At 39.9% G+C, this 24390-nt stretch overlaps 1 protein-coding gene across 3 annotated transcripts in view; it reads right to left on the reverse strand.

The window, feature by feature from the left end:
- Positions 1-13439, reverse strand: part of MOSPD2 (motile sperm domain containing 2) — an 89349-nt gene extending 75910 nt beyond the window's left edge. For all 3 annotated transcript variants that reach the window (XM_068962089.1, XM_068962090.1, XM_068962088.1), the window contains exons 1-2: positions 13350-13439; positions 13121-13190 (exon numbers count right to left, since the gene is read on the reverse strand). In XM_068962089.1, coding sequence (XP_068818190.1) covers positions 13121-13190; positions 13350-13376 — 97 coding nt within the window. In that variant the 5' untranslated portion in view covers positions 13377-13439. The remainder of the gene's footprint in view (positions 1-13120; positions 13191-13349) is intronic.
- Positions 13440-24390: the final 10951 nt, after the last annotated feature.

A 24390-nucleotide genomic window follows, 5' to 3' on the forward strand; every position in this document is an offset into this window, starting at 1 on the left:
ACGTGCCTTTCTAAATAGTTTTGGTGGTTGAACTGTACCCATTAAAATTTCCCTGAGAAGCAATTTGTGAACGTAGTAGTTCTTCCCCTGCATTTTCTTTTTTTTTTTAATTTTCTATTTTTTAATTTAAATTTATTTATTTTAATTGGAGGCTAATTACTTTACAATATTGTATTGGTTTTGCCATACATCAACATGAACCCCCCTGCATTTTCTAATCATGAATTATCTTTACATTCCTGGGGCTAACAAAAGTGCTTGCTTGGGCCTTATGTGTCTGTGTGTGCCTTTGTGGTGGTAGGGCAGGGAGAGTGTAGAGGACTATGCCTACCAATTCAATTTTCTTTAACAGTCATTGATATATTTAGGCCTTTTACTTTTTATTGAGACAATTTTAGATGATTTTTCTTTTCTCTGGAAAGTTTTCCATGTAATCTAAGTTTTCTAACTTACTGTGACAAAGCCTGTCATTATAGTCTCTTTTATGATTTTTAAAATCTCTGCCACATCTATAATTCTATCTGCTTTTTGTTCCTAGTGGATGTTTTTGCTGTCTCCTTTTCCTCCTATTCGGTCATCCTAGGTTGGTCTATTTTACTAATCCTTTCAAAAAGTCAGCTTAGGTTTATTACATTTACTATCTTTTTTCCTATACCATAATCATCTGCTCTTACTCCCTTCTACTTTCTCTATATTTACTCATGTTCATTTTTTAGTTTCTTGAATTCAATCTTTAGTTGATTTTTATTTGGGCCTTGATTCCTAAGAAATGAATGTAAAGACCACAGACATTCTCTTGGTCAGCTTTAAGTATTTTGTAATTTCCACTGTGATATCCTCTTTACTCTCTGGGTTATTTAGCAAAAGAATTACATGCATTGCTAGGAAGTTGCTAATCCATGGTTATTTACAGGTGTTATTTTAATTTCCTAACATTCAATTTACTTTTAAGTACCTTTTGATTATGACTTCTTATACAGTTGCTTCCTGGGGTGATCTAGTTGCTTTGGAATTTCTGAGACTTCCTTTATGACTTAATATGCGGGGACTGTTTACAAAAGTTCTCAAAGCACAACTACATATTCTACATACAAAGTTACTGAATCATGTTACATGGTCTGTAGATATGCAATAAGGACAAAAATTGATAAACTCTTAACATCTTTTCCTCTTACTGTGACCATGACAACTTTAAAAAGTTGACCTGGAAAATGTCACAGCACAATTTAAGGAAATCGAAGTGTCTGTCTACCTACGTATCTTCTAAAGGCTTCCTCTCTTGGGGATAAAACATAATTCAGTAGTTATGAGGACTAATTTATGATCACTCATCATATGTTAGCTCAAAAGAGAGCTAGGAATTGCAGATGCAAAGATGAACAAAGCCTGGGTCGATCCCTTGGATGGTTCATAATCGAGAGTTTATGTAAAATATCCAGGAGTGTAATTACACTTTAAAAGTGTAATTCTACCTTTCCTTTCCAGAGAGGGCAGCTGATAAGAAAAACTCCAGTTTTATGTACTTTTACCCACAGAGGTTCCTTCTATTCACTACTTATCTTCCTGTCCCTGAAATTCTCCTCTCAGAGATCATCTATGATACTAAAGTTTCCTGGTTCTTCTACTTCTCTAACCACTTCCTCTCCCTCAGCCTAGTAAGGTGAAGGCATTCCTCAAGGTTAACTGTGTAATTTAAAAGGCAGCAAAAATAAAGACACTTTCAAAATTAAATTTACCATCAAGATCCCACCAAAGGAAAACCTAAAGATTATACTCAAGATGAAACAATAATGATACCAGATAAAAGATCTGAAACTTAAGAAGAAATGATAAAGATATTGGCAAATACAAGGTATAAAAGCAAACACTAATAAAAAACAACAACAACAAATTGGAAGAGCAGTAATTTATGAGGAACCAAGTTAGAACTACACAATGACCATTTCTTTCAGGGAAGAGAAAAGAGGAAACACTCCTAACTGATTTTATGAAGTCTGAATAATTCTGACATCAAAGTCACACAAGAAAAATACAAGAAAGGAAATTTACAGACCAATTTTTGAATACAGATGCAAAATTTTCAAAGAAAATATCAGCTACTGAAAATATCAACTGACCACAGCAAAATAAATATTTTTAAAACCAATTAATACAATAAACTATATTCACAGATTAAAAGAGAAAAACCAAGTGAACAGTTCAGATACAATGTATTCAACAGATGAAGAAAATGCATTTAGTAAAATTCACTCCTTAATTGTGATGGGAACAAAACAAAACAACGAACAAAAACCAAAACTAGCAAAGGAGGAACAGAAGGAAACCTATTCATTTTGATAAAAAACATCTACAGAGATCTTGTTTGGGCTATCTAAGATCAGGAATAAGACAAGTAGGCTTTTATCACTGATTCAACAGTGTTCTTAAAGGTTCCAGCCAGTATAAAGCAAAAGTACTTAAAAGTCGTAAAAATCGTTAATGACAATTAGTTATCATTATTTCAAGGTGATACTATAATCTACAAAGAAATTGCCAACTTATCTAGAGATAAATTAATTGAAATGAATAAGGTTCGAGTCCAATATTAATGTAAAAAGTCAAACATACTTTCTATAAACCAGCAACAATCATCTAGAAAATACATTCTGAAGAGATACTGTTTAAAGCATCACAAAAATAAAACATAAAGTATCTGGAAATAAACTGAATAAAAGTGGGTTAACCTTTATGGAGAAAATTATAAATCTTTCCATAAGGAAGAGTTTGGCTGATAGGTATACCAAGTTCTGTGAAGATTTAACCATTGTTATGTCAAGTTTCCCAAAATTGATCTTCTGATTTAACACAATTCCACTCAAAATCCTCAAAGAGGTTCTTTTTTTTTTTTTTTGCGGGGGGGGGGGGGGGGGTGGGATTGCAAAACCATAATAAACATTCTAAAATTTAAACGTAAGAACAAAGGGCCAAGAGAATCTGAAGAAGTTATTTTCATAAGCAGAAACCAAATGGCCCATAAAAATATGGAGATGCTCAATCTCATTTGTACTCAAAGAAATACAAATTAAAACCACAGTAAGATATCCTAACAATGGCATCAGATGGGAAAAAATAAAAACAAAACACTGACAATGTCAGTTTTTAAAGTGTGGAAAAACAAGGACATTCAAAAACTGCTGGTTAAAATAAAAGCAGGTGAAATCACTTTGGAAACTAGATTATCTAGTAAAGTGGACTGAGTATCTATTCTACCAGCCACCCAGTTCACAGTTGGCTACAGAAGTTTTCAAACTTCTTGGTCTCTGGACCCCTTTTACACTGAGGGCTCTACATTCCATCCAAGGCAACAGAACAGGACTTCCCTGGTGGTCCAGTGGTTAACAATCCTCCTGCCAATGCAGGAGACATGGCTTCAGTCAGTGCTCTGGAAGACTGCACATGCAGTGGGGCAGCAAAGCCTGCGCACCGCAACTACTGAAGCCCATGCGCCCTAGCGCCTGTGCTCTGCAGTAAGAGCCCCATGCATGGCAACAAGAGCAGCTCCCACTCACCACAGCTAGAGAAAGCCTGCATGCAGTGGCAAAGGCCCAGCACAGTCAAAAGTAAGCAATAATTTTTTTTTTTTTAAGCAGCAGAAGGGAGTGTGGGGAGAATGGATACATGTATATGAATACCCGAGACCCTTTGCTGTTCACCTGAAACTATCACATTGTTTGTTAATCGGCTATACCCCAATACAAAAAAAAAAAAAAAACACAGCAGAATACACATTCTTTCCAAATGCATATGTAATGTTCTCCAGGACTGACCACATGCTGGGCCATGAGTCTTGGTAAATTTAAGAAAACTGAAATCATATCAAGCATCTCTTCCAATCACAATGCTACAAGGTGAGAAATAAACTATAAGAAAAACTATTAAAAAAAATACAAACAGGTGGATGCTAAACAATATGGTACTAAACCACCAATGGATCACTGAAGAAATCAAAGAGGAAACCAAAAAAACAGCTAGATATAAATGAAAATGAAAGCACAATGATCAAAAACCTATGGAACGCAGCAAAAGCAGTTGTAGGAGGGAAGTTCAGAGTAATTCAATCTTACCTCAAGAAACAAGAAAAATCTCAAACAGCCTAAACTTACACCTAAAACAAATACAGAAAGAACAAACAAAATCCAAAGTGAGTGGAAGGAAAGAAATCATAAAGATCAGAGCAGAAATAAGTGAAAAATGAAGAAAACAATAGAAAAGATCAATGAAAACTAAAGACTGGTTCTTTGAAAAGAAACACAATTGCTAAACCTTTAGCTAGGCTCATTAAGGAAAAAATGGAGAGGACTCAAATCAATAAAATTAGAAATGAAGAAGTTACAACTGACTCTACAAAAATACAAAGGATCCTAAGAGGCTACCAGAAGCAACCATATGCCAATAAAATGGACAACCTGGAAGAAATGGACAATTTCTTAGAAAGGTACAGTCTCCCAAGACTGAAACAGAAAGAAATAGAAAATATGCACAGATCAATCACCAGCACTGAAAATGTGATTTAAAAAAACTCCCAACAAAAGTCCAGGACCTGATGGCTTCACAGGCAAATTCTATCAAACATTTAGATAAAAGCTAACACCTATCCTTGTAAAACTCTTCCAAAAAATTGCAGTGGATGGAAAGCTCCCAAATTCATTCTATGAGGCCACAATCACCCTGATACCAAAATCACATAAAGATACCACAAAAAAGAAAATTACAGGCCAATGTCATTGATGAACACAGATGCAAACATCCTCAATAAAATATTAGCAATCCGAATTCAACAACAGATTAAAAGAATCTTACAACAGGATCAAGTGTGATTTATCCCAGGGATGTAAGGATTTTTCAGCATCTGCAAATCAATCAGTGTGATACACTACATCAACAAATTGAAGAATAAAAATCATATAACCATCTCAATAGACTCCAAAAAAGTTTTTGACAATATTCAGCAGCCATTTAAGATTAAAAACTCTCCAAAAGTGGGCATAAAGGGAATCTACCTCAACATAATAAAGGCCATATATGACACACCTACAGCTAACATCATATTCAATGGTGAAAAACTGAAAGCTTTCCCTCTAGGATTAGGAACAAGACAAGGATGTCCACTCTCAGTTTTATTCAAAATAATTTTGAAAGTCCTAGCTACATACAGCAATCAGAGAAGAAAAAGAAACAAAGGGAATCTAAACTGGAAAAGTTAAACTGTCACTGTTCACACATGACATGATACTACACATAGATGATCCTAAAGATGCTACCAGAAAACTACTAGAACTCAATGAATGTGGTAAAGTTGCAGGTTACAAATACACAGAAATCTGTTGCATTTTTATACACTAACAACAAAAGATGAAAAAGAAATTCAAGACACAATCCCATCTACCATCATCAAAAAGAATAAAATACTTAGGAATAAACCTACCTAAGGAGAGAGGAGATCTGTACTCTGACTCAGATGGATGGAAAGAAATAAATCATGTTCATGGACTGGAAGAATCAGTATCATGCAACTGACTATACTACCAAAGGCAATCTACAGATTGCAATCCCCATCAAGTTACCAATGGCATTCTTCACAGAACTAGAACCAAAATTTGTATGGAGACACAGAAGACACCAAACAGCCAAAGCAATCTTGAGAAAGAAAAATGGAGTTGGAGGAATCAGGCTCCCTGACTTCAGACTATACTACAAAGCTATAGTCATCAAAACACTATGGTACTGACACAAAAACAGAAATACAGATCAATGGAACAGGACACGAAGCCTAGAAATAAACCCATGCACCTATGGCCAATTAACCTATGACAAAGGAGGCAAGACTTCACAATGTTGGAAAGACAATCTCTTCAACAAATGGTGCTGGGAAAATCAGATAGCCACACGTAAAAAAATGAAATCAGATCATTCTTAAACACAATACACAAAAATAAGCTCAAAATGTATTAAAGACCTAAATGTGAGAGCAGACACTATAAAACTCCTAGAGGAAAACATAGGCAGAACACACTCTGTCATAAATCCCAGCAATACTTTTTTTCAATCTGTCTCCCAGAATAATGAAAATAAAAATAAACAAATGGGACCTACTTAAAAGCTTTTGCACAGTGAAGGAAACAATTAAAAAAAACAAAAAGATAACCCAGTTCAGTCACTTCAGTCACTAAGTCATGTCCGACTCTTTGCGACCCCATGGACTGCAGCATGCCAGGCCTCCCTGTCCATCACCAACTCCTGGAGTTTACTCAAACTCAGGTCCATGGAGTCAGTGATGCCATCCAACCATCTCATCCTGTCGTCCCCTTCTCCTCCCATATTCAATCTTTTCCAGCATCAGGGTCTTTCCCAATGAGTCTGTTCTTCGAATTGGGTAGCCAAAGTGTTGGGGCTTCAGCATCAGTCCTTCCAATGAACACCCAGGACTGATCTCCTTTAGGATGGACTAGTTGGATCTCCCTGCAGGCCAAGGGACTCTTAAGAGTCTTCTCCAATACCACAGTTTAAAAGCATCAATTCTTCTAACCCAGAGATTAGGAGAAAATATTTGCAAATGATGTGACTGACAAGGGATTAGTCTCCAAAATTTACAAACAGCTCATGACACTTAATATACTCAAAACAATCCAATCAAAAAATGGGCAGAAGACCTAAAGAGACATTTCTCCAAAGAAGATATACAGATGGCCAAGGGGCACATGAAAAGATGTTCAACATCACTAATTTTTAGAGAAATGGGAATAAAAACTACAAGGAGATATCACACCACTCAAGATGGCTATCATCAAAAAATCCAAACAACAAATTCGAGAGAGGATATGGAGAGAAGGGAACGTTCCTACATTGTTGGTAGAAATGTTAAGTTTCTACAAGTGTTATGGAGAACAGTATGGAAGTTCCTTAAAAAACTAAAAATGGAGCTACCATATCACCCTGCAATCCCATTCTGGGCATATTCAGAGGAAAACATGATATCAAAGGCTACATGCACCACACTGTTCAGTGCAGCATTGTTTACAATAGCCAAGACACGGAAGGAACTGAAACGTCCACTGACCGAGGAATACGCAAAGAAGATGCAATACGTATACACAACGGAATATTACCCAGCCATAAAAGAGAGTGAAATAATGCCATTTGTAGCAACACGAATAGACCCAGAGATAGTCACACTGAGTTACCTCAGACAAGAAGAAATACCCCATGACATCCCTTATATGTGGAATTTAAAAAGAAATGATACAAATGAACTTATTGACAAAACACAAACAGACTCACACACTTAGAGAATGAACTTATGGTTGCCAGGGGGGAAAGATGAGGTTAAGGGATGGTTAGGAGTTTGGGAATGACAAGTACAAATTGCTATATTTAAAATGGACAACCAATAAGATCCTACTGTATAGCACAGGGAACTCTGCTCAGTGTTATGCAGCAGCTTGGATGAAAGGGGAGTTTGGGGGAAAATGGATACATGTATATATATGTATGGCTGAGTCCCCTTGCTGTACATCTGAAACTATTACAATACTGTAAATCAACTATAATTCAATGTAAAATAATGATTTTAAAAAATAACTGAGGCCTCTAAAGACTTTTTTAAATTAATTTAATTGGAGGTTAATTACTTTACAATATTGTATTGGTTTTGCCATACATCAACATGAATCCGCCACAGGTATACACGTGTTCCCCATTCTGAACCCCCCTCCCTCCCCATACCACCCCTCTGGGTCATCTCAGTGCACCAGCCCCAAGCATTTTTGTTTCTATGGGTTATATTTACTGGTAGTTACTACATTAGGTATCATAACTGAGAAAAAATTTAAATATAACCACACACAAGTACTTTATTCTATCATCTGTCAGAGTAATATCATCACATGCCATGTAATCTCTGGGAAACCCCACTGTGTGCTTGTGAGAGAATGCCAGTGAAAGAGGAAAATGATGTCTTAGTGTTATTATGGAAATAGTTTGGACTCAGAAGCTCTTTGAAATCATCTCAAGAAACTATAGTTCCTAGACCAATTTTGAGAACCACTGCTCTAGACAAAGTCTAGGCATCAGATATGTTTAAGAATGTTTATAGCAGCATTATACATGGTAGTAAAATCTAGAAAGAACCCCAAATTCATCAATTGGTATTTTCATTCTGTGAACTGTTGATACACCACGACTGTAAAAAGGAATCAACTACAGTAAGAATGACTCTTGAGCAACAGATGCAAATCATGGAGAAATATATGCAGCTTTGATTTCCAGTTCAAAAAAGAGGCAAACTTAATCAAGCAGTGGTGAGGAATACATCACAGGTGGCAAAGCTAATGAAAAGCAAGAGATTGAGTAACAGCAAATGCAGGATAGGCAACTACCATGTGAATGGCAGGGTTGGGGGTACACAGAAAGTTCTGAGTAGCGAGTATATGGGTGTTTATTTTTTGTTTTACACATTTTGTATGAAAATATATTTCAAAATTAAGAAATAAGAGACCAACACAAAACAAAAGCACTAGAAAAGTTACTGAATAAGAGACAATTTATTTAACGTAACAGTAATGGAAGAAACCACAAAGGAATGGGTAATTTTGAATACATTCATTCAAAAAATGAAAAAAAGTCAGAGAGACAAACAAGAAAAGGCCAAACCAATTTTAAAAGCCACACACTAATAAAAAAAAGAATTTTAAACTACAAATGGATATAAATAGATGAAGTTTATTATCACTAGTAATCAAATGCAAATTAAAACCAAGAAAAAAGCATTAAGAGATGATCCTAATCTGGGTAAGGCTGTAGTGACCCTAACACTTTCCTGTGTACTGGTGGGAATTAAGCTTGGTGCAATTTATATGGAGGAGAATTAAGCACACATGTCAAGTATCCTAAACTATTCACTCTTCAAACCAATAACTCTACTTCTAGACATGACTATTCAGGAAACAATCTGAACTACTGCACAAAATATTATATTAACGAACAAAAAAAGGGAAAGAATCTAAATATCCAAAAGAGGCTTTTTCAGATAAAAGAAAATTCTCTTTTATTTACAGGACTGAATATTAACTAATGTTAAATGTTGGTTACTTCCTAATATGGGGAAATAAAATCATGGCAATAAAAAATAGAACACAGAAAACTACATACAGAATGATCTTTTAAGTGTTTTAATGTATAGAAAAAAGTTCGTTCACTGTTAGAAGGGCTATAGCTCTGTATGATAAGTTTATGGGAGATCCCCTGGACTGTTTTTGGTATAACACAAATTTATTTAAATAAATTCACATACTTGTAGAATCAGAACAAGCCTAAAATAATAAAACCCACAAGCCTCAGTTGAGTACAAATGTATTGCTTCAGTGGCCATGGATCTCCACGCTATACGCCCACTGTTTTTAGTCACGTGTGCTCCTTAAGGATCATCAAAGTGGACTTCCTCTGGCTTCTCAAACATGCCCCATACCTTCTCACTTAAGCATCTCAACCTGGACTATGTGATCCACCTGAATCACATTCGGTATCTGGCTGGCCGAGTTCTAGCATCTCCCAAAGTTCTTGAGAAATACCGCTTTTTCTGAGAAGGTTTTTCCAACTGTGCTAACCCAGTCACCCAAATTAGATGTTATCTTTCCTGGTCTTGGACTCCTACAGAAATGATTTTAGCATTCCTATTCTTCTGGACAGCATTTGCCTTTAATATTTCTGTCTCAACACCTTTACTAGATTGTAGTAGTTCAGGAAGGGGCTCTATCTCTAATATTGGCACACTGCTTCCCACAATTAGACAGGAACGGAATAAATTTTTGTCACAAGAGTAGTCTCTTGCCCTGGCCACAAGAAAGAGGAAGAGATGATGGGAAAAGTTTCTCATTTGAGACTCAGCATGAAATTTCTCAGAGAAACAATGAGGGATTAAAAAGGACAATTAGCAGTGCTACAACAATTATGACCTCCGAATTTGTTCTTTTCGCAGCTACAAATCTATCCATAATTGGTAATAATTTCTGTGGAAACAAAAACATGCTTGGAATTTCCAAGAACCCACCCCCAAAAGAGCTGTTGGAGTTCAGCCACTGTGTAAACTGATAAACTGCAGATAATATTTTCCTTTAGGAAAAACATGTTTGCTTAAGTCTGCCTAAAGCTACTTCTGAAACAAAATATTGTTAATGGTGAGAGAAAGGGGAGAATCAAAGAGGAAGGAGGAAAGTGGTTAGTCTCAATATCTAGCTAACTTCTAAAAAGTAAACTTGAAAGGGAGAACACAGACAAATCATAAAACCCTTTGTGCCAGTTTCCCACTCTACCTTTACCCAATGCTCTATTTCACAAAACAACTGAAACTTTAAGGGGAGAAAGCCTCAAGAATTTTTCTTTTCCTTACCAATGCAAGTCTTTAAATTAATTAAATCAGTATTTGCCATGGCTGTGCAGATAACTCATTCACACATATTTGGTTTTCACACAAAACCCTCCTTATACTTAATGCCACACAGTGCTTTACTTTGAAATAACACTGGTCTTTATGAGACATTCTGTGAGGACCGCTCTCTGCCAGATTTTTGTGGGGGAGAGGAGACAGGACAGCCCTTCATACAGACTTGGACTCATCTTCATAAGTATATGTATATTTATATTTAAGCATTGCTATATTCAGTCAATGACTATGTATTGAGAACTGTGTGTGCTAAGTAACAGAGGTGAGTCAGACCCTGCCCTCATGGCCCACAGGTTGCCCCAGACCCACATTTTACTGAAGGAAATGAACAATAATAAGTCAACAAATGAACGAGGGCGATTACAGGTGATGATAACCATAAAGGAGACAAGACAGGGAGGCCATGTAATAACCAGAGTTATAGGTTATGATAAGAACTGTAATGGAGACAAGACAGGGAGGCCATTTAATAAACAGCAAAGGTCTCTCAGATACATTTAAACCAAGATGGAAAAGCAGAACCTAGCTATGCTTGGTGGTCTTCTAGGCAGAGAAATGGAAAGGTCCCGAGATGGAAACAGACTCAAGTCAGTTTGAAGGGCATAAAAGAAGCTGGTTACCCTATTCTGTGGGTCACATTTGTAGGTTATGATGTTAATTTTGTGCATCAGTATACCAGGGAGTCATAGGTTTTCAACATAAGTATTCTTTAATGAACTGCTGCTTCAATGATATGTATGAGTGTGTACTAGACTGCAATATATAATACGTTTCTTATTGTGGGCAGTGGTGAAATCTGCACTGAGCAAGAAAAGTAGTAACATGAGGATGGTGCTACAGGCCACCAAAAATAACTGAGATTTTTTCTTTTTTTCTAAACACAGTAGAATGGTACTAGAGGGTTTCAAGCTGGGGAGGGCCATGATCTAATTAGGTATGTTGGTGTTGCCAAAAGATTACTACAGTGAATTCAGAAGACCTGAGCACCAGTCCCATCTTAGCTACCAAGGAGTTTGAGCAAATCATTTACTCTCTCCAGAGTTCACTTTCTTCATTGTAAAAACGAGAAGGTTGGACAGAGATGACCTTTAAGATTTTATCTATTACTAAATTCTCCAGGCTATATCCTGCTTCCTCCCTTGGGCCTAAGTAAACTACTACTGGTGAGTACTAGCACATTAGGTCAAGTTCTGGGTTACTTCACAATATTATAAACTATACAGCTAAGACGGAGAAGGCAATGGCACCACACTCCAGTATTCTTGCTTGGAAAATCCCATGGATGGAGGAGCCTGGTGGGCTGCAGTCCATGGGATCGCGAAGTCGGACACGACTGAGCAACTTCACTTTCACTTTTCACTCTCATGCATTGGAGAAGGAAATGGCAACCCACTCCGGTGTTCTTGCCTGGAGAATCCCAGGGACAGAAGAGCCTGGTAGGCTGCCATCTCTGGGGTCGCACAGAGTTGGACACGACTGAAGCGACTTAGCAGCAGCAGCAGCAGCATACAGCTAAGAATTATGTTTCCACAGAAATCAATTTTAGAATTATCTCTTTATTGGAACCAGCTATCTCATTGGGCTAAAAGTGAAATAAATGCTTTTGCAACTCTCTAGTACAAGATTTGGGGTGTGAAGAAAATTGACAGGGAGGGATGAGAAGATTTACTGACCAGGTTATTCAGAACAGATTTCTTTATTTGTTCTAGGTCATCAACTGACATACAAGCTAGTGCCATCTAAAGTTGCAGGGAACCCTCAGCACTGAAGTCAAGATGTAGAACCTGAACTTCTTTCATGTAACCAAAAAGACTACTGAGGAAAACTACTTACTGAGAGCCTACTATATGCTAACCCCATGCTACACAGTTTGCTATACATATTTTCATTTAATCCTCCTAGTTAGTCAAACTTCACAAATATGGAATCAGGGGCTCAGAAAAGACAAGCAAGCTATTAAGAGCAAGGGTCAGGATTGGTCTTTAGTCTGTACTTACAATAAATTATCCTGCAGGATTTTGAAAATTACTGTACAGGTATTAAATCATCAGTTAAATATTGGACAACTCCAGTTATCTGTGATATGTGGACAGAGAGGTTCACCCAATAAATCAATTTGGGACGCACGGGTACTTTGCTAGGTACAGTGTGAGATGAAAAGAACCTGCTCCAGCACAGGGGGGCCTACTTCGCGGGCACCTGCTGGGTGGTATAAAGTGGAATAAGGCAAACTAACCTAGGGATTCAGATACCCAATTAAGCACACGTGAATAATATTTTGGCAATTTCCAGGTTCATTTTCTCGATTGTTGTTCCTGATACTGATAGGTCAGCAGAGGAACGGCGTCATCTGAGCTGAGGGCCTAACAAGTGTCCTGAAAGTTCCATAAACTTGAGATACTTGAAACACGAATTTCTAACTCACATTAACCTTTTAGGAAGCAAGAGACACGTCACTTGGCCAACTGGAGCATTATCTTTGCCATATTAAGGAGAGAAAACTTAGAAAACGTGTAAGGCACGGTCCTCGTGAGGATCGAAATGGTCCCTGTCGGCTTCCACAGAGACCCAAGCAAACATCTCAGCAAAGTTGGGGCCGCTCATGGCACACCTGCCTCAACACCAAGATCGCGCGGTACCCACCTGTCACATACTCAGCTTCAAACCTCCGTCGAACCTCAGAGATGAGCTTGGCTTTATTCTGGGCTTGATACTAGAAGAGAGACACGAAGGGACGCTTAGACGTTACAGGCACCATCCTACTTCCCCTCTGCCCAGCCCACCTGCACCTGGGCGTGTGGCCCCCTAGCCTCAGAGGCGGCTTCGGGGTCCGGGATAGAGGGGCACGGCAGTGATCCGGTCAGCTCCTCACCTCGGCGATAGTAGCGGTCGTCGACATGATCAGAGTTGGCGTCGCTCCTTTCCACAGCTGCGGTCCGAATATCTCAGCACTGGGAAAGCTGGCCAGGAGGTAAAGAGGGAAGGGCGGGAGGTGGAGGCGGTCGCGTGACAACGGAAGGAAGGCGGAAGCGTCGCCACACCGCCCAATCTGGTGCGTCGCTCGGGTCTGGAGGCGGGACCAGGCCCTCAACTTGGCTTTCCATTCGTTTCGCGTTCAGACCCCGCCCCCGACGTCCCCTGAACTGCGGACCCTCCCCCGCCAGCCCGCGAATCTCGGGCTCTTCCCTGGCAAAGGTCCGCCCGTGCGAGCTTCGGTTGCCATTCACTTTTACAACATTCCCCGGAGGCCCCGCCTCCTCAGGTTCCCATGGCAACCGAGTTCTGGCCGGATGGGCAGGCTCCACCTCCTCTGCGCTGGACGCAGCCTGCGGCCTGGACCTCCCAAGATGCAGCGCGCAGGCGGGAGGTTTGGAGCAGCAGGACACTGTACGTATTTTTGGCGTTGCGGCTGCGGGGTTGTTGCTGTTGTGCTGAGCAAGGGTCTCACGCGTAGAGGTAGGGCTGGCGGCTTGTTCCCTGACCCGACTTTCGCCGAGAGGTAGCGGGGCTGGGCTTGGCTCCTAGTCCCGTTATTGCGGAAGACCGGTTAGGAAGTGGGCATCCCCAGGCCTGTGCACCTCTTTCTCTGGAATGACAACTAGATTATTCCTAGTGCTTTCTCTATTTGGGAATTACTTCACTTGCAACTTTCTTCACTTCTGCAACATCTCTCTCACTTGGAGTATGAGATACTTAACAAAGGATTTAATTTTGAAATCTTTGAAAGAGTTATGTAAAGTTTAAAGATATAAAGCGTCTTCAGTGTGTTCGAATCCTTGCGACCCCATGGACTGCAGCACGCCAGGCCTCCCTGTCCATCACCAATTCCCAGAGTTTACTCAAACTCATGTCCATTGAGTCAGTGATGCCATCCAATCATCTCATCCTCTGTTGTCCCCTTCTTCCGCCTTCAATCTTTCCTAGCATCAAAGTCTTTTCCAGTGAGTCAGTTCTTCGCATCAGGAGGCCAAAGTATTGGAGTTTCAGCTTCAGCATCAGTCCTTCCAGTGAATATTCAGGACTGATTTCCTTTAGGATTGACAAGTTGGATCTCCTTGTAATCCAAGGGACTCTTCTCCAACACCACAGCTCAAAAGTATCAATTCTTCGGCCCTCAACTTTCTTTATAGTCCATCTCTCACATCCATACATGACTACTGGAAAAACCATAGCTTTGACTGGACCTTTGTTGGCAAAGTAATGTCTTTGCTTTTTATTATGCTGTCTAGGTTGGTCATAGCTTTTCTTCCAAGGAGCAATTGTCTTTTAATTTCATGGCTGCAGTCACCATCTGCAGTGATTTTGAAGCCCAAGAAAATAAAGTCTCTCACTGTTTCCACTGTTTCCCCATCTATTTGCCATGAAGTGATGGGACCAGATGCCATGATCTTAGTTTTCTGAATGTTGTTTTAAACCAACTTTTTCACTCTCCTCTTTCACTTTCATCAAGAGGCTCTTTAGTTCTTCACTTTTTGCCATAAGGGTGGTGTCATCTGTGTATCTGAGGTTATTGATATTTCTCCCGGCAGTCTTGATTCCAGCTTGTGCTTCATCCAGCCTGGTATTGTGTGTGATGTGTAAATTAAGATAGTTCTCACCTGGGGCAGTTTTGTCCCCCGGGGGACTTTTTGACCATGTCTGGAGACATTTTAGCTTGTTGCAAGAGAAAACTGCAAAGAAATTATAAGAACAGTCCCCATACTCCCACCAGCCATAGTCAAACAGGATGGACACTTGAGCATCTTTTTCCCCAAACTTATTTTATATATTTACTTTATGATGGGGGGAAATGAACATTGTGTTCATCTTATTTGTAATATTATATTTGAGTATATCCTTGAAACAGTATCTCAAGTATGGCTAAAGTCTCTGTCTGGCTCCACTCCCCTACTCTGATATCTTTCTTCTCCAGAATAGAGAGTCACCAGAATTTGTCATGAATCCTTACACCTTTGCTTTTTAATTTTGGACCAGGCTGCCTATGTTTGAGGGAGAAGGCAATGGCAACCCACTCCAGTGCTCTTGCCTGGAAAATCCCACGGACGGAGGAGCTTAGTAGGCTGCAGTCCATGGGGTGGCTGAGTCAGACAGGACTGAGTGACTTCACTTTCACTTTTCACTTGCATGCATTGGAGAAGGAAATGGCAACCCACTCCAGTGTTCTTGCCTGGAGAATCCCAGGGACGGCAGAGCCTGGTGGACTGCCGTCTATGGCGTCGCACAGAGTCGGACATGACTGATGCAACTTAGCAGCAGCAGCCTATGTTTGAATCCTGTCTCTGTCACTTCCAATCTGCAGGCCTTTGTGAAGATCCTGAAATTCCATGTCTCAGTTTCCCCATCTGAGGATAATAGTACCTATAGTGTAAGGATGTTCTGAGGAATAAGTGCATTAGTCCAAAGTGCTTAGAACAGTGCCTGGCACAGAAAAAGCAGCCAGGGAATGTAGCCATTGTAGGTAAGCAAAGTATATTATGCTGTTTTATCTGTTTTGATTTTGATATGTAATATACCAGAGTATACATATTTCTGCAACTTAATTTTTTTCATTTGATTTTTGAAATCAAGCCACAATGTTGCTGTTCAGTCTAAGTCATGTCTGACTCTTTGCAACCCCTTGGACTGCAGCACACCAGGCTTCCCTGTCCTGAGTTTGCTATCTCCCTGAGTTTGCTCAAATTTATGCCTATTGAGTAGATGGTGTTATCTAACCATCTCATCCTCTGCCTCCCCCTTCAACTTTTGCCTTCAGTCTTTCCCAGATCAGGATCTTTTCCAATGAGTCATCTCTGCATCAGGTGGCCAAAGTATTGTAGCTTTAGCATCAGTCTTTCCAATGAATGTTCAGGATTGATTTCCTTTAGGATTGATTGGTTTGATCTCCTTGCAGTCCAAGGGACTCTCAAGAGTCTGCTCCAACACCACAATTCAAAAGCATCAATTTTTTGGCACTGAGCCTTCTTATGGTCCAACTCTCATATCCATGCACGACTACTGAAAAAACCATAGCTTTGACAAGATGGACCTTTGTCGGCAAAGTAACGTCCCTGCCTCTTAATATGCTGTCTAGGTTTGTCGTAGATTTTCTTCCAAGGAGCAAGCGTGTTTTAATTTCATGGCAGCAGTCACCATCCACAGTGATTTGAAGCTCGAGAAAATAAAATCCGTCACTGCTTTCATTTTTTTTCCTCATCTATTTGCCGTGAAGTGATGGGACCAGATGCCACGATCTTACTTTTTTGAATATTGAGTTTTAAGCCAGCTTTTTTGCTCTCCTCTTTCACCTTCATCAAGAGGCTCAATGATACACATTTAATTCATTCCTCTTAGCTATAATATGATATTCCATCCATATCTATTCATTCCCCTATTGGTGGTCATTGAAGTTTTTGCTTTTTAAAAAAAAAAATAGCACAGTGAACATTCCAGAAAAAGTCTTCATTATTATGTAGGATTATTTCTCTTGGTTGATATCTAGAAATGAAATTTCTAGGTGTATGCATTTCTGTTCACTGCCAGGTTGTCTTCCAAAGTCTCCCTTTAATTAAGTACTTGTAATTATTTCCTAATTTATGACTTCACCTCCAGTGTCACTTCACTCCCCCATCTTCAACACTGTCACCAGGATCTTTATTACTCAGAAGTACAATCCTGTGGTTTCTATTTTTGAAATCTTTCAGTGGTTTAACATTCCTTAGAGAAAGTTAGAAGTCCTTAGTATGGCATCAAGAACCTTTAATCTTTCCTGATTCTCTCAGTGGATCACATTCATTCAAATTTCAGATACACTAAGTGTTGCTGGGAAAGAGAAAGGGGAGATTTGACTTGGGCAGGCCTCAACAAATGACTTCTAGTTATATAATAGGTAGAAGAAGTTTTAACAGTGAGCCTATTCTGTAGTCAAGTTAATTTACTAGGTAAACAATGTCCTGTATGTTGGAAAAATGATTATCTCTGTGATTTATGCTCATAAGATTATGTTTAATATTATGAGGTGAAGTTTACAGTTGAGTGTTATAATTCTACCTTTTTCCCAAAGGTAGAATTCCAAAGACACTTTGCATTGGTCACAGTCTATCGATTGGTTTCTTAGAGAATTTTATAGCTTTCATTTGTATATAATATAGTGCTCTTTTAGGATCTTCCTGTACCAGACCTGGTTCTGAAATTTATAATGCCAAATGTATTCTTTAGCATTTAATAGAAACATTGTTTATTTGTTGGGAGACTGGAAGAGAAGGATGGATAAAGGTGATAATTTGTTGCCTATATTTAGGTTAGCATGTATCATTTTTCTAATATACTCACACATCTGTTTTCATTTTATGTGTAAAATATACAGTCAACTTTGATGTGTGGTGATACAGAACAGGAAAAGCTCAAATTAATTGCCTAGTATTTTATAAATAATCTGCATCCAAATCTTCCTTCCTGCTGCTTTCTTTCCCCTAGCCTCCTCCAGAGCTGTGACTGGAGGTAAAACTTAACTGGTTTGAGTTACCTGTTTTTTTCTGCAACCACTGTTGTAAGAGTACTAAGTAAAAAGTCAAATGACTAATATGCTAGAATACTATCCTGATTTGATTAATCAAGACTTATTTATATTGGTTTAAGAGCCTCTACATTGAACCTTAGTTTCACTTGTTTCCAGATTATTTCTATCTTAAAACTGAATATTACCACTTATTCCATAGCTTTAAAGTTTTGTCTTGTGAACATATGCTCAGAACTTTTACCTTTAATGTAGATATTGCATTAGTATAAAATAAAACAGATATTCACAGATATGTGAATTCAGTAAGCATTGAGATTATTTTAGAAAGTTTGAAGGAAAAAAGTTATCTTTATAAATTAGTAGTTTAGCTTCTGATTTTTAGCTCTGAAGATGATCCATGTAAAATAACTTATCTTGAAAAAGTGCATGTTTTTGCAGTAGTACTTAAAAACAAAAAATAGCCTTTCATATTACAGCTGTGTTTTAAAATCTATTTGAATCTAAGTCCATGAGAATAAGTTTTCTTTTTGCCTAGAGCTCATGCTCAAAGCTTGTAGCAGTGGTTTGCAACTTTTTATCTCTATTATCACTCAGCGTCTATCTTTCCAGGCCATAGTTCAGGGATACAAATCATAGATTTGGGGGCTGGTTGGGGTGGGTGGGGGAGTACAGCAGTAGGTGCATGCAAAACTTTTGAATTAGGGGCCAGTTACCAGATAAGTTTGTGTTTTAGAACAATAACTGAGGTAGCATAAATGAATGGACATATTGGAGGAGAGAGAGACTAGAGTAAGGAAGGCTGATAAAGGGCGTTTGCTGCTGCTGCTGCTGCTGCTAAGTCGCTTCAGTCGTGTTCGACTCTGTGTGACGCCATAGATGGCAGCCCACCAGGCTCCGCCGTCCCTGGGATTCTCCAGGCAAGAACACTGGAGTGGGTTGCCATTTCCTTCTCCAATGCATGCAAGTGAAAAAGTGAAAGTGAAGTCTCTCAGTCGTGTCCGACTCTTCGAGATCCCCTGGAGTGCAGCCTACCAGGCTCCTCCATCCATGGGATTTTCCAGGCAAGAGTACTGGAGTGGGGTGCCATTGCCTTCTCCGGATAAAGGGTGTTGACTGTAGCCTAAATGAGGGATGAAAGCCTCACAGACACAACTGGGACAGAAAATTGTAAGAAAGAAGTTTCTAAGTTAAGAAACTTAGTTATAGTGTTAAAAGAATACAATGTCAGGTGCCCGATTTTCCTAACTCTTCACTTTATGAAGGGGCAACAATACATACTCTAAAGTTTATTGAAGGGGATGATTCTACTGACCTTTTAGCACTGAGATCCTCCTTACTCCTGCCACACTTGTGGGTAAACCAGAGCATTGTGTTGATGACCCATTAGTTGTGACATTTAATATTAAAATTACAAAATCCTTTTCTCAATGCAAGTTATTTTTGTTTATTTTCAGTATTAGAAGGTCAAGACCTTTTGAAGTGAGTAGGTAGTAAAAGATGATGAGTTCTTAGATCTTTACCTCCGAATATATAATGTTAAAAAAATATCAATTAGTGCCAAAAAAGCAAACTCTGTTAGAAGTCTCCTAAGAGGTCTGAGATGTCTGTGGGAAATTTGAAATAAAGAAGTTATTAGTCATACATTTTCATGTAATGTAACCAATTTCAAGTAAAACATAGTTTCACAAGTAAAAGCTACACCTTTGATTTCACTACCTATCTGCTTTACTGATAAAGCTTAAGCTGCTCTGGGATACCTGTTTTCCCAGATCTTTGCATGAGTTGCCTAACAAGCCAGGAAGTCATTTGGCTTTTGCTAGTTTGTATTATCCAGTATCTCCAGTTGCTTCAGTAATTCTTCTAGAAATTCTCGAAAACAATATAATAAATTTGATTTGAAAAGAGATGTTGTGTAACAGATTACTCCCAAATTTAGTGTAAAACAACAAACATTCATTATCTTAAAATTTCTGAGGACCAGGTTTTTGGGAACGGCTTAGGGGTGGTTCTGGCTCAGGAAGGCTTGACTGGAGCTGGGAGATGTGATCCTAGGAAGGCTCACTCACATGGCTCTTGGCAAAAGGCCCCAGTCCCTTGCTAGCTGTTGGCAGGAAGCCACAGTTCTTTGCTCTGTGTGCGTCTCCACAGGGCTGCCCAAGTGTCTTAATGATATGGCAGGTGATTTTCCCCAGTGCAAATGATCCAAGGAAGAGGTCACTGAGGAAGCCACCATGCTCTGTGACCCAGTTTGCTTCTATATTCTGTGCCTGGAAATGAGTCATGATGACCAGGCCTCACTCAAGGAGAGGAGATTTAACTGCCACTTCTTAATAACAGGAGTTTCAAAGAAATTTGTGAGGGTCTATTAAAACCACAAGTGATGTATTCGGAAGTTCGACAATAAGGTGCAGCATCTCCAATTTAAATGATCTGATATGCTTTTAAGTAGAGTTGCCTGTAAATCAAGTCATTTTAATAAAATGCAGGCTACATTAAGTTAAATGAAATGATTATGGTTCAGTGATACTTTTTTCTAATTGGATTGTTGGTAGATTTTTATAATCAAAGAACAAAACTTAAGCCTTTGGAGTTTGCTTCTCATTCAAAAGAGGAAAACTATATTACTTACTTGTACATGACCTCGTTTTCATTTATTTATAAAGTACTTGATTTTCCTGGTGTAAATAATCCACAAATAAGAGAAAAGAGAGAGTATGAGTTAGTTATTTAAAGTGACAAGAGACCTTTCAGCATCACAAACCATTAAGTATACAGTTGCTCTGATGTTTCTGAGATTAGGTACTGTATGAGCCAGAGCTAGCCATGATGGTGAGAATGATGGTAGTTAACCTTTTCTAGCACTTTCTATGGGCCAGGTTCTATTTCAAGTGAGTTCTATTCATTAATTCTGGTACCTTGTAGGTTTGGCGCTGTTACCGCACCCTCTTACATAGATGTGGATGTGAGCCGGCTTAAAGGGACTAAATAACTTGCTCTGATTCGCACATCTAAGGAAAGGCAGGCCCACCATTCAGAGGGTACTCTGATGGTTCTTAGCATATGCTAAGCATTTGGTAACTATTACAGGAGTGACTCCTGGGGCCAAGCTATGGTGGAGGTAATGGAAGATAATGGCTACCTCCTTCCAAAGGTCCCATGCATGCACTGCTGCACTCCGTGCCCCCGACCCTGCAACAGGCCACCGCTGACCCACGCCTCTGCTGGAGACTCCTGGACACTCACGGGCAAGTCTGGGTCAGTCTCTTGTGGGGTCACTGCTGCTTTGTCCTGGGTCCTGGTGCACACAAGGTTCTGTGTGTGCTCTCCAAGAGTCTATTTCCCAGTCCTGTGTAAGTTCTGGCAGCCCTATGGTGGGGTTAATGGCGACCTCCTCCAAGAGGGCTTATGCCATACCCAGGCCTCCTGCACCCAGAGCCCCTGCCCGTGCGGTAGGCCACTGCTGACCCATACCTCTGCAGGATTCGCTCAAACACAGTTCTGGCTGTCTCTGTGGGGTCTCTGGGTCCTGGTGCACACAAAGTTTGTTTGAGCCCTCTGAGCGTTTCTGGTGTGTATGGGGTTTGATTCTAAACATGATTTTGCCCCTCCTACCATCTTGCTGGGGCTTCTCCTTTGTTCTTGGGCCTGGGGTATCTCCTTACAGTTTCTCAAGCACTGCACAGCTGCTGCTTCATCTGGTCCCATCACTTCATGGCAAATAGATGGCCAAACAGTGGAAACAGTGGCAGACTTTATTTTGGGGGGCTCCAAAATCACTGCAGATGATGAATGCAGCCATGAAATTAAAAGACGCTTCCTCCTTGGAAGAAAAGCTATGACCAACCTAGACAGCATATTAAATAGCAGAGACATTACTTTGCCAGCAAAAGTCCGCTAGTCAAAGATATGGTTTTTCCAGTAGTCATGTATGGATGTGAGAGTTGGGCTATAAAGAAAGCTGAGTGCTGAAGAATTGATGCTTTTGAACTGTGGTGTTGGAGAAGACTCTTGAGAGTCCCTTGGACAGCAAGGAGATCCAACCAGTCCATCCTAAAGGAAATCAGTCCTGAATATTCATTGGAAGGACTGATGCTGAAGCTGAAACTCTAATACTTTGGCCACCTGATGTGAAGAGCTGACTCATTTGAAAAGACCCTGATGCTGGGAAAGATTGAGGGCAGGAGGAGAAGAGGACGACAGAGGATGAGGTGGTTGGATAGCATCACTGACTCAATGGACCTGAGTTCGGGTGGACTCTGGGAGTTGGTGATGGACAGGGAGACCTGGCGTGCTGCGGTCCATGGGGTCGCAAAGAGTTGGACACGACTGAGCGACTCAACTGAACTGACTGGAGTGACTCAGCATACATAGCCAGTGAGTGAAGAGACTTCACCATCTTTTTCTTATGTGTTTTCTCACATGAGTTCAATGGAGGGGGTGTTCCTTTATTCTTTATTCTGCCTTACTAATTATCTCAAGTTGCCTTTCTTATACCCAGTCTTCAGAGCAAGGGAATACGTGCCAGGACAATGTAGTGGTTAGAAGTATAGGGTCAGGAGCCAGAGGGCCCCTCTTCTAAATCTAGTGCCATTGCTGATTAACTTTGTAACCTTGGGAAATTTTCTGACCTTCATTAAAATAAAGTTTTCTCATTTAAGAGGCAGGGCACCTAAAGCCAGTGCTCTGGGACAACCCAGAGGAATAGGGTATGGAGGGAAGTGGGAGGGGAGTTCAGGATTGGGGGGACACATGTATCAGTTCAGTTCAGTTCAGTTCAGTCACTCAGTTGTGTCCGACTCTTTGTGACCCCATGAATCGCAGCACACCAGGCCTCCCTATCACCAACTACTGGAGTTCACTCAGACTCATGTCCATCGAGTCAGTGATGCCATCCAGCCATCTCATCCTCTATTGTCCCCTTCTCCTCCTGCCCCCAATCCCTCCCAGCATCAGAGTCTTTTCCAATGAGTCAGCTCTTCACATGAGGTGGCCAAAGTACTGGAGTTTCAGCTTTAGCATCAGTAGATGATGGTAAACTTAATAATAGGAATAAATGTTGGACTTTGCTAATACCAAATAAAAGATGATGTGGAGTTTCAGCTTTAGCATCATTCCTTCCAAAGAAATCCCAGGGCTGATCTCTGTGGCCAATTCATGTTGATGTATGGCAGGAATCATCACAATATTAAAATTATCATCCAATTAAAATGAATAAATTAAAAGATGGGATATTAAGAATACTTACTTTAAAAGAATATTTGTGAGTATTAAATTATGCATGTATTGTACCTGGCATACAATAAGCATGAACAATTTCTGGCTATTTTTTAATTCTTGTGTTCATTACAATATCTAATCCTCTGTTTTTTTCTACTTTGAATAAGAATAGTGACTTCCTTAGGATGTAAAACTGCATTGCTTTTGCAAAATAAGATTTAAATTTCATTTCTATTACTCCTATGAAGATTTTTTTTTTTAAAGTCATGTTACAGCATTTCCTGGTTTCCACCACTCCCCCCGCCCCCATCCCCCACCTCTCCGGGCTTTCATTTTGGCTATCAAGTCTGTAGAAGCTCCTTTCTCAGGGAGGCAGAAACCCAAGTGCCTGGGCTATGGGAGCAATCTAATATGAATCCTTGACTGACTGAGATGTCATTATAGAGGGGCTAAGACGTAGAAGGAGAAACCAGGTTAGGACTGTATGTTTGAGAGACAGAGGTAGAACCCTTAAGAAATTCTCTGAGCCGGAAAGTTTGCAGTTCTTTATAATGGAGCACTTGTACCTTTTAATAGATGCTGTTAACAAATTCACTGATCTTCTGTGATGTGCTTATTTGCCTTCTTTGCAAACTGTGTTTTTTAAGGGCTCTACAGAAATGACATTTGGGATACAGGTTTTTTTAAACTTTTTATTTTATATTGGAGTGTGCAAGAATGAATATGAATTGCAGGACACACTGGGCTTCCCCAGTGGCTCAGCGGGTAAAGCATTCCCCTGTAATGCAAGAGACACGGGTTTGATCTCTGGGCCGGGAAGGTCCCCTGGAGGAGGGCATGGCAACCCACTCCAGTATTCCTGCTTGGAGAATCCCATGGACAGAGGAGCCTGGCGGGCTACAGTTCATAGGGTTGCAAAGAGTCAGACACGACTGAAGCGACTGAGCACATAGTCGATTAACAATGCTGTGTGATTTCAGCTGGACAACTGAGGGACTCGGCCCCGCATACACATGTATCCAGTTCGTTCTTTCTGGGGCTGTTAGCAGTCATTCTCCGCTCTTCTCGAGTAGCATATTGGACACCTTCCAACCTGGGAGACTCATCTTTCAGTATCATATCTTTTTGCCTTTTATACAGTTCATGGTGTTCTCATGATACCTATACTAGGGTGGTTTGCTAGTCCCTCCTCCAGCGGATC

This window comes from Capricornis sumatraensis, chromosome X (assembly GCF_032405125.1).
Source record: "Capricornis sumatraensis isolate serow.1 chromosome X, serow.2, whole genome shotgun sequence".
NCBI classification, from domain to species: domain Eukaryota; kingdom Metazoa; phylum Chordata; class Mammalia; order Artiodactyla; family Bovidae; genus Capricornis; species Capricornis sumatraensis.